This window comes from Bidens hawaiensis, unplaced genomic scaffold, assembly GCF_021521415.1.
Source record: "Bidens hawaiensis isolate Kalapana, Puna unplaced genomic scaffold, B.hawaiensis_p1.1 tig00040833_1, whole genome shotgun sequence".
In the NCBI taxonomy this organism is placed as follows: Eukaryota; Viridiplantae; Streptophyta; class Magnoliopsida; order Asterales; family Asteraceae; genus Bidens; species Bidens hawaiensis.
In genome coordinates this window covers 93,653-104,803 of record NW_027505685.1, presented here as the reverse complement: position 1 = coordinate 104,803, position 11,151 = coordinate 93,653, and the positions used below count along the sequence as shown (strand labels likewise).

The 11,151-nt window shown below is 34.2% G+C and overlaps 1 protein-coding gene and 1 pseudogene across 2 annotated transcripts; both read right to left on the bottom strand.

Moving 5' to 3' along the window:
• Positions 1-1,008: 1,008 nt before the first annotated feature.
• Positions 1,009-2,107, bottom strand: LOC143614748 (RNA polymerase II transcriptional coactivator KIWI-like). The gene is made up of 3 exons (XM_077088089.1): positions 1,864-2,107; positions 1,298-1,320; positions 1,009-1,204 (listed from the first exon to the last, which is right to left on the bottom strand). Exons 1-3 carry the CDS (start codon positions 2,105-2,107, stop codon positions 1,154-1,156), a joined length of 318 nt encoding a protein of 105 aa, XP_076944204.1. The 3' UTR covers positions 1,009-1,153.
• A 2,874-nt stretch (positions 2,108-4,981) lies between these two features.
• LOC143614751 (peroxidase 47-like) lies at positions 4,982-6,824 on the bottom strand (annotated as a pseudogene). The gene is made up of 4 exons (XR_013150343.1): positions 6,442-6,824; positions 5,960-6,148; positions 5,682-5,844; positions 4,982-5,496 (listed from the first exon to the last, which is right to left on the bottom strand). The product of XR_013150343.1 is annotated as a peroxidase 47-like (transcript).
• Positions 6,825-11,151: the final 4,327 nt, after the last annotated feature.

Here is an 11,151-nt window from a genome sequence, read left to right as displayed (position 1 = left end):
AATTTTTAACTAATTTCAAGATTCTAAGGTGTATATATATATATCATCAAACCATGCGTTCTATTTGATAACCTGTTGAAACCAAGTTCCAATTCAACTAACACAGCTCCATATTCTAAAGCGTGTTGTTATGGGCTGCGAAAGGGGCTTCAAAAGTTGATGTGGCATGACTTTAATATTCAGCACATTGCGCCGAGGCATTAAAGACCGGGCAGAAAGAGAGCGGTGAGGCATTAAAGACCAGGCAGTAAGGGAGAGGCTTCAAGTGCTAAAGAGGTGGGGCTTTAATGTGGTATCAGGGTTTTAAACCAAGTTCCAATTCAACTAGCACAGCTCTTAGGCGTGTTGTTATGGGCTGCAACAGGGGCTTCAAAAGCTTATGTGGCCTGACTTAAATATTCAGCACATTGTGACGAGACGTTAAAGACCGGGCAGTAAGAGAGAGACTTCAAATGCTAAAGGGGTTGGGTTTTAATGTGGTATCAAACAGTGCTAAGGGGGGTGAGCTTTAGCTTGACATGTCTCTTAAATAAGAGGTTTAAAGCCCCTCCACAATAACCATCCTTAAATATACCAACATCTAGTCTAAACTAATCATTAATTTAACTAATATGAACTTTATAAGTAATCAAACTATACTTTTTTAATATTTGATAAGCAACTCAAGTAATAACAATGAGATGTAAAAAGCCTAACTTGTTCAAGAAAAAGTGGAAAATGTTGCGGGTCAACTTGGCCTGACCGACCAAATTTAAACCCAAACCGGGTTGGATTTAGACACCGGTTAGTTAAACCAAAACTGAACCGCATGGGTTAAAATTGGTTTGAACCCTATACTTAGAAACAGTCAAACCCGACCCTCAAAACCGATTTTAACCAAACCAGTTTAGAAAAAAGCTTAATTCAATCATCTTTAACCAACCAAAACCAATTTGAGTACAGAACTCAAACTGTGCACCTCTAACTCAACTAACCCGTTTCGTCACTGGTAAAAAACAAGTAGCAAGAAACTGCAAATGCTCCATTCATACGAAAACACCACAAAACTACATTCCATTCCATTAAAAACATACCAACAAAGATCCTACAAACTACATCCTTCATTCAGATAAAACAAAACAACCATTTTCGTTTTACTTGTTACTAGCATTTACTAAGCAAGAGCCTTGTCGATTTCATCCACATGAGCACGAAGTTCTTTCCACTGCAACCATAATAAAAAAATATCATAAACCTAACATTATAATTTAAAAAAAATCAGTTTTAACACCCGCAGAAAAAACAGCCATTCAATTACCTGATCCATGCTCAACGAAATACCTGAAATTACAAACAAAAAGGCCATCACTAAACAACTAAATAAAAATTCAAACTCTGAATTTTCAAAATATAAATATTAAAACTAAAAAAAGATAACGGCAATGATGAAAATAATAATAAAAGAAGTATGAAGTAACCAAGATAAAATAGTTTAGAAATCAAATAAAGATTTAACAAGTTTGAAGTTTTGCTATAAGCAAATGAGCTAATAAACAAATCAAAATTTTGAGGTTCATGTATTTGAGTCAAAATTAGGGTTTGTAAGAAGCTGATTGACCTGCAAAACAGAGTAAAGATACACAATTTCTGAATTTAAACAAAACTTATTTAAAACCAATCGTAAACTAAAACCCTAATCAGCAACTAAAATACAGTTAAATTCAGTTTAACCCCATATAAACCCTAATTAACTTAAACCATCTTTGTAACCTACTTCAAAAACCCTAATTAACAAACATAAGCCCTAACTCAATTCATACAAACATCAAACACAAAAAACCCTAAACCCTAATTAGGCATTTCAGTAAAGACCAAAAACTATACCTTTTTTACCGAGCATTTGCTTGCCGTCTTTGATGTAAAACTCACGGATGTCGACATACACCTTCCCTTGCCAGTTCCGAACAGAAACCCTACGGTTTTTGGAAACCTCGCAGATGAAGATGCTGCCGTCTTCTTCTTCTTCCTCGCTGTCATTCTTCTTTGAGGTTTTCTTGGGAGGAGCGTGGTCCGAGATGAAGTCGTCTTCCTTGTCCTTGTCCTTGCCTTTCCCGCGCTTGAAAGACATCTTGGCTTCTTTGATTACCTCTGCACCGCACTCTCTATTTGTTTTAAGGTTTGGACTGAGTGTTTTTTGAGCTTCGAACCTTTGATACAAGAGGCCCAAGTTCGGCCCGGTGTGCGGGTTTGCTCTTTCAAGAATTGAAACCGGTTGGAACTGATTTCGGGTAATGTCAACAAAAGTCAAGAACCGGGTCAGGTAGGAATCGGTTCCAAGTTTGGTCGGGTATGTGACCAGGTTTGCCGGGTTTTTATTTGGTTCCGGGTAGGGTCGGGTCCGAGTTTTAACCGGGTAGAGGTGTAATCGGTTCCGGTAAGTCCGGGTCGGGTCCAGTTATGTGGAGAGACACAAAACCTGGTACGTATCCACAGCTCGGGTACGACCGGTTCCAGGTCGGGTTTGGAACCGGGTTTTTTTGCCACCTCTAGTACAGGTGGTTGTTTCAGGTTAGTTCAAAAATCTAGTTGTTTCATGATTTTAAATCAGGTGGGCATCGAGATTTTAAAGGACATTTGGGAACCGGATTTTAAATATGCTGTTAAATTTGAGTATTAATAGGTTAAAGATCATCTATAATTCTATGTATGTGCTAATGAGATTCGGGTTTGCAATTCTTACAAGGTGTTTGATTAGATGCCAAATTGAAGAATTTTATTGATATTATGTAAAACTTGGTTTTAAGTTTGCTTTAGAACTACATCTATCCTAATGTCACATCCCGACTTAGGGCTTAGACGTGTGACCCAAAGTTGGTACCTGTTTTGAAAAATATATCAGAGTTGCGGGTTGATTTAGCGGAAGACTTTATTTAAAATAAATTATTATTATTAGTATTATTATTATTTTGAAAACTTCTCGGATATTGAATATCCGAGTGCTTACAAATAAAATATTAATTTATTTCAAAATCTTTTCGGAAAATGAATACCTAAGTGTTTAATTTATAAAGTTTTGTTAAACCTGTTCATATTATTTTTAATAATTAAAACTGAGCCATCTTCATATAGCGATCTTCTATCTCCGTGAGTAACTCAAACTCTTGCTACTTGTACTATACTTGTGTTACACCTAATGTGTCAGGTGTTACACCTAATATGTCAAAATATTTTTAAAAGTTAACATATTTGATACGAAATTTTGCCAGGTGTTACACCTAATGTGTCAAAATATTTTTTTATCAATTTATTTGGATTTAAACAATGAAAACGAGGTTGCATATTACAAAACTCTAACGAGTTAATTGATATTCTATAAACCTATGTACGTATAACAAAAATCTAAATATTAGGGTTTTAAGCATACACGAATTGACTTTAAAATTGAAAAGATTTAAATGATTGCTAATCAATTATGTGATGGTTTTAATTCTATAATAAAAACTGCTTTACACGCTTACTTCAATTGTCAAAGATTCGTTATGTTTTGTAAACTTGACTAAAGCAAAGTATGAAAAGAATGTACAAGGGAGGAGAGATGAGTATTTCATTATTAATAAATTCATACGAATGAAATACAATAATACAATGATCTACTAGGTTGGAGCCCGTGTTTTACATAGGTGAAAAATATAATAAAATTAAAAATTGTTATATGTCATAAATTAATTATAAGTGAATTAACAAAATTATTTAGAAGTTAAGAAATTTAACACAATAACTACTAAAGTGGAGTTGAGAAACATCTTTAGTTTGAAACATGGGGTATTGGGTTCAAGACTTGTATCATACAATAATTTATTTTTTAAAAGAAGAGATGATAAAATAAAAAACTGCTCACATGACATATAGTTAGAAGTTAGATTAGATGCTCAAATTAGTTTAAGATATATATAATGGTAATCGAATTATATGGACCGAGACCATATTGCATATCCAATTCATAATCTAGAAATAAAAGAAGGGAAATCACCAAAATTAGTAACACACTTAGACCAATAAAGTATGAAAATACCACTTTTTTAAACTATTAAAATCTTTAGTTTTCTCTTCATTCGTCGACCCTTCATCTTCTGCACCATTATTTTAAAAATAAATTTCTTTCTCTTGCACCATATGACGCATCGATATCATGTTGCACCGTTTTCTTCTGCTCTGCCACCTTTTTCCGTGTCAATATAAAAAAAACAAAAAACAAAAAAAACCATCGACCCACCAATCACTATTTAACTAAACTAACCTATTACATGCATTTAACTAAATCAAGCAACTAACTAACACCATTTCAAGTTAGAGTGAATTGTGACCCGAAATTCCCTTGGGCCCTCTTTCATCATTCCTCTTTCTCCTTTCCTTTTCTTATTTTAAAATAATATTTTAACTTTATATTTGAAGTTAAATAAATATTTTAAATTATCATACATAATTCATACATATTATCTTCTTGTTCTATTGCTATTAGAAACCAAACGTCACATCCACATATATATTATCTCATTAACATTTTTCTTTAGCATATATGTTATGGTATATAATTATATATGTAAAAAGTTCACACATCAAGCAAGCTCATAAAAGCTTTGCACTTATTGATATATGATGTATCTATCATGGTAAGATTACACATAAAGCACTCTGCGCTTATTTATGTTAAAAGTGCTTGGAAATCTTTTGAAGCCTGACCACGAGGTTTGATCAAGGTTTGGCAGAGTAGCTTTTTAAGTTTCTAAAAGTTGAAGATACAAATCAAAAAATAATCGGATTAAGTGATACTCTTGGTATATATACTAGATTTTATCACACCCCTAGGAGGTCCCTCTCCACTGGCATGTTTTTTTGGAACACTCAAAGTAACACAATTCAAAATCATGATGAATTAAGTTGTTTAGCGTATTATTAATGGAAATTATATTTTTACATGCATATATTAAACCACACAATTATCACCACTTCCATACTATTTATAATTATACACCTAATCCAATCCAATAGTACAAACCTTAGAATAGAAAGCTAGAAAGGTATATCAACTTGCTAACACCACTCAAGACCAAGTTGATTGAAACCAATCAGTTGAGTTTGCGGCAATTTTGACGAACTTGTCCGGTCTCTTTAACATCAAGCAGCCCCATCTTCACCATGGCTCGTTGGAAATCAAGAAAGAACAAGGCTTGGTTCATCGCGTACATGTTGACAATATTCCTAGTCTTGGGATCAGACATCAAGGTTTGGTCTGAGAACAGGACCCCAGACTGCCATTGAAGCGCCCAATAGTAAGCATTATCGAAAGTGTTTCTTGTCGCGTCAAATGGTTGTTCTGCATTATCTCCTGCGGCACATGTCTTTGTGAGCGTTTTCGTGAACTGGGTGTCCAGGCTTGGATCCACATCATGTGTTGAATCGAAGTTTTTAGGCGGTTCTTGAAGGATGAGCATCGAGCCACTCCTAGTGTATGTCCACCTACACTCATGATCAATAGTAATTAGTCCATTTAGCACGAGAGGTGAGAATCTCAAATATGTCATGTGAAACTTGTCAAATTGTAAGAATTCAACCAAGTACTATTAAAATACCCATCTTAATCTTATAATTCAAAATTTTAATAAAATTTAGATCATTGTTTATTTTTTTATAGAAAAGTTTACCAGAAAGAGCAACCAGATCTTGAACTGTGAAACCCTTTTGCCCAAACATTTTAGTCAATTCACTGCTGTTGAAGACTGGTGGAGGCAGGTTTCTTGTATCTTCTATTTTGGATCTTGTTCCATCTTTTCTTCCTTTTGGTATATCATAAACCGGGCCACCAGCCTACACCATTAACACACACACATATATATATATAGTGTCACAATTACATTCATTTAAATTAAATTATCCTTAAAGCTACACAAATATATTATGAGATATGTATATATATACTTACAAAGATAACGGCTTCACGGGCAGCCATTGCTACAATATCGACACAAGATACTACGCCAGGGCACTGGTTTTCAAGTTTTTCTTTGGCATCGTCGATGACTTCGTAGCCCCTCAAGCTCAAATTCGCAGGAGAGTCTTTCTCTGCTGTGTTGTCGTTGGTAGAATCAAGTAAAATGGATGCATCACAACCCTGCACATACGTAATTAAAACATGCCTTAATTTTAAAGATCAAATGATAACAAAACATGCAGCCAGAGTGGAACCAAAGGGGGTCAAGAGGGTCCGTTGACCCTCCGTCCACAAAAACTTGTTGAATTTTTATATATAAAATCTCAGATTTCTTTTGAAAAAAAAAGATGATTTGGACCCTCAAGCTACCGATAGAAAAAAAAAATTCAAAAATAGCATTATGATGACCTCGATAAAGAAGTTATACTTCCGCCACTGAAAGCATGTGAAAGTAGAGTTAATTAAGCGAGTACCTGAATGAAGCAATCATGAAAGTGCATCCTGATAAGACCGGCAGCAAGTGTTGGGTCGGCTCTCAAAGCTGAGTTCACTGAGTTCCTGACAATGAACTCGGCCATCGGGCAACTCATGATGTAGTATTGCATGCTGAGACCGTTACAATGTCTTAGCATGATCACCAGCATTACCACCACTGACATCATCATCTTTGTTGCATCAAACCTCATGATGCTAGCTGGCTTGGTGTAATACTTTTTTTTTTGTTGATAAAACTTGAAATTAAAATTGGTCTATTTAAATATGTAAAATGATTGATTGGTGGCAAGAAGCGTAAGAATGAAGAGAGACTATGGAAGCAAGCTGGATATGATATGATGTATTTGAGTTGTGATGAAGAAGCAATATTGCTCTACCATATGCCCATATTTATACAAACAAGAATGTCACATCATCAATAATATTTCAACTTTATATTAGTTTATACAAACAAGATCACATAATCAACAGAAATTTTCTAATATACACCATTTGAAGAGAGAGAAAATGAAATATGGGACCTTCACACGGTCTCTCATCTTAAACTTTATGATTTTGAACGAAGAACAAAGGGTTATGAAGAGATGAAGATCAAAGTGTTAGGGAGATGAAGATTCAAATTGTATCTAATATAGGATTTGGACGGAGTAGGAAGGAAAAATATTAATCTCGTCTCCTTGGAACAAATTTCTCTCAAATGCGTTTGCCAAGACAAAATTCAAAGGGAACAATTTTCAAGAGTTGATGATTTGTACGGATCATGTAGGAAACATAAAATAACCGTCTGGAAAGACAGTTTTTGAGAAGAAGATTTAGTGAGGAAATATGAACGGCTCCCTCAACATGTTCAAATATTTGACCGGCTTGTCAGATTTTTTTACACATGTCAATATATAATTGATGTAAAAATCTCATCGTAACTTATCTCAAATTGTCGTCTCAGTTTATATTTTTTAGTCCATTTTAGAAATCTTGAAGCTTTGTGGGCAAACTCCATTTTCCCTCTAAAAATGGTCAATATCGGGAATTTTCTCCATAATCAATTATATTTCAACTTTATTATTGCTTTTATTCTTATTATTGTCATTATATTATTATTGTCAATTATTATGTATATTTGTAACAATTGATGCAAATCTCATACTGTTAAGTTATGTCTACATGAAAGATAGATATTGCTCTTACAAAATGTATCTTATCACTAACGCATTTTAGACGTAATGTTTGTGAATGAAAGAAAAGCTACATAGTTAAGCATGCTCAAGATAGAGTAATCCATGAATGAGCATGTGTTGGGAAGTTTCACTCGGTAATAAAAAAAATGGTATGACTAGTCGCCCGAATAGACAGCATTAATAGGCAGGAAAGTCGGATGTTACCATATTGATCATATTAATCGGGTATTTTAAGATGCAGTTCAAATAAAAATCATCTTCAATATAAAAGAGAATGAAATATTATACTTTATAAAGAAACATTATTTACCAAAAACAAATAAATTATAATAGGCATTTTTTTTCCTTTTTATAGATTTTAACCATTCCAATGCTAATTATGTTCAATTTTTTTCATGAAGTCGTAGTTGTTTAGCTTGGAATAAAGTTTTTTTTTTAAAACAAAATGTTACTCCTAATCTAGGCCCATAGCCTCGTAATACACGCTTTTACCCAGGTTTGAATATAAAATCTCCTCTCTAAGACACATGTGTCTCTTTTAAGTGGGCTAACCCCACAAAGTGACATGTATTATGTCTTCCATCTACTTTGCCTATACTTTTTGTTCGAGTAATCAAATAATTAAAATATGTTAACACAAATATTTGTATTAGTATGTTACAAATTTGTCGCATTCTGGAACAGACAAAAAGATAAATAGATATACTTACTTTACAGTTTACCCTCCATGATCTTTATTGTACAAGATCGATGTTTGAAATATTACATTTCGGGAACAAACCCCCCCCCCCCCCCGGGTTTATCATCAGCGCCGAATAAAAATCATTTCGAGCGGGAACACCTCCCCGTTGGAGAATGGCTATTTGATCGTTCATTTGTTCAACACCCACCTATGAATATTAATAAACCATTTATTGGTGACGATAATAAAAGACCCGTTACCAAAAGATCCGGAAATTAAAAAACCGGCGTCATCAAGAGGCAATCTGAATTTGGTACCCGTAATAGCCGAGTTCACATCTTTCAAAATTAAAGGAAAGAGCGGCCAAGAAAGACCGTAAGCGAGCCGAAGATAAACATATTAAGCATGATGTGCATCAAAGTAAATCGAGAGAAACAATCCTAAATCAATATGAAAGTGTTAGATGCGGTGGCCTAATTTCATAGTGTTAAAGATTTGGTTGTCAAGTAATACTATTTTATTGAACTAATTACATGATATATATTGAGGAAATTGCATGTTAGTTAGACACGTACCACATGCCACTTAATTATTCTAAATTACTATAATATTAATTACCATCTCCATTCCATGCATTTCATCATTAATTTGTCTTCGTGATAAAGATTTCTAGTGGTAACTAAATATTAAGTGGGTAATTATCGGTTAATTTATGGGCATATTGTGTATGGCTCATGCATAGAAAGTACTCTCCAAATCCAATTACTATTTCAAACTTCAAAAGAGAGAGATTAAAATTATATATTATTGAAAATAGCAACCACACATAGTGAAATCAACTCAAGGTATGTGTTATGGGATTACATTTTTGGGCGTGCCACCTTGACAAGGTGAAGATAGGATGGCTGGTTCCTCTAAAGCATTAATAGATTACTGTGTTATGGATGGTATTCTTTCCATTGAAGTCTCTGGAGTCCATCATGTGAGTAAGTAAGTGTCGGTTGAGATTGAGGATAAGTCATTGATGGTTTTTCCATGACTAGGTCTGTGATAACCGGGTTGAAGCCTTCGGACAATGGGCCTTTCAGGTCTGATGAAGAGGGCCGCTGCAACTAAGTGGATTATTTGAAATCTTAGCTTGTTCATGGAGAACCGAAGGGTTGGGGAACTTCTGTTGTTAAAGTTTTAGCTTGTTCTTGGAACTGAAGGCTTGGTGAATTTCTATTATTGAAGCGTTAGCTTGTTTATGAGAGCTGGAGGCTTGGAAGACTTGTTTCTTGTATATTACTAGAGTTACTAGTGATGGGCTGTTTTGTGCTTGGGTGGCAAGCTGGAGTATCACAAGGCCTTCAAGTGAGAAATTGTTAGGGTTTATGAAGACCTTTGTGCCTGTACTAATTAGGCACATTTGAGTTATCTTGGGGACTAAGTTAGAAACCCTAATTAGGTCTCTATATATACTTATCTGTTGTAATAATTGTAATTTGTGGCTTGTGTAGCATCTGTCAATGAAATAACCTAGTAACAGCCCATGAATGTAAGTCCCCTGTTGGGACCGAACCACGTAAAATTCTTGTGTCGTGTTCTTTTATTTGCTGCTTCTGCATGCTTATCGTTTGCGCATGTGTGTTGTCACTTATGCGTCGCCTCTTTGTTCCCAACAAATCTTTTGAACAGAGTGGTATTCTAAATAAAATATATTTGTTTAGTAAACTAGAGATTGTCATTTTTTGCTGAGTATCAAAACCGTACGGATGATGAATGGTATTGTACCAGATTGATAATGACTAATCAACATCGGTATAGGTATCGGTATTCATTATTATGGTTTTCGGTTTTGATAAGTTTCAACTGAATATTTCCATTATCCGACGACGATTTAACGAATACTAGCTATGTTTAAATTCTTTTTTGTCAGCATTATGATATAAATCTTATTGGAAACAGGTTGTATTAAAAATAAAGTAATTTTTTTTATTGTAAACTTTGTATTCATATTTTTCTACTGAGTACCAAAACCATACCGACACTGTACTAGTATTATACTTCAATACTGATACCGACTAAGCAACATCGGTACCGACACCGGTATTCGTTTTTATGGTTTTCAGTTTCAATAAACTTCGCTGGAATATAATTATGCGCATCGACTATCCGGCGATGTTTTAGTGAATACTTTTTATTAGGCAATTACTTTAAATTGTTGGTATTACTGTATTCAAAATAAAATATGTAGGTTATTGTAAGCTAGGGATAAACATTTTTTACTGAGTACATGTACCGTATCTGTAGCATATCAAAATCGACCGAACAACACAGTAACGTTACCGGCATTCGTTATTATGGTTTTTGTACTAACCAATTTGGTATTTTTCTACCTTACCGGTATCTTATTCCCATGACTGATATGGTACTTGGTTTGTGTTTTTAGTCGCTTTCGGTTTTGGTATTTTACGTACCGATTGCGATCATGCCAATATCCTTAAAGGTTCTTGTCTATGATTGGATTGATAATTTTGATTGAATATAGTTACACGTTCTTGTCTATGATTGGATTGATAATTTTGATGGAATATAGTTACACACTTTGACTACCAACAATGAAAAATGCACAAGATGCTAAGGTATTGTTAAAGATCAACCATGGAAAATAAACACTCACCATGCACCACTCCTTACTCAACAATCTTTAAACTTTTTAAATAAATATATTAACAGCTTTAAAACAATCACCTAAGAAAAAGAAAAATATAAATGTAAAATGATTGTGTAGATATACATCTTTTGGATAGTAATAAGCTAATATACAAAGTTCCCGAACTCGAATAAAT

Bases quoted from the DNA above. Each gene is read 5' to 3' on its own strand.
- LOC143614748 (XM_077088089.1), bottom strand. From the start codon at position 2,107: ATGTCTTTCAAGCGCGGGAAAGGCAAGGACAAGGACAAGGAAGACGAC. The intron at 1,321-1,863 runs GTATAGTTTTTG...TTGTAATTTCAG, and splicing joins GCAAATGCTCGGTAAAAAAG to GTATTTCGTTGAGCATGGAT. The intron at 1,205-1,297 runs GTAATTGAATGG...TTATGGTTGCAG, and splicing joins TTTCGTTGAGCATGGATCAG to TGGAAAGAACTTCGTGCTCA.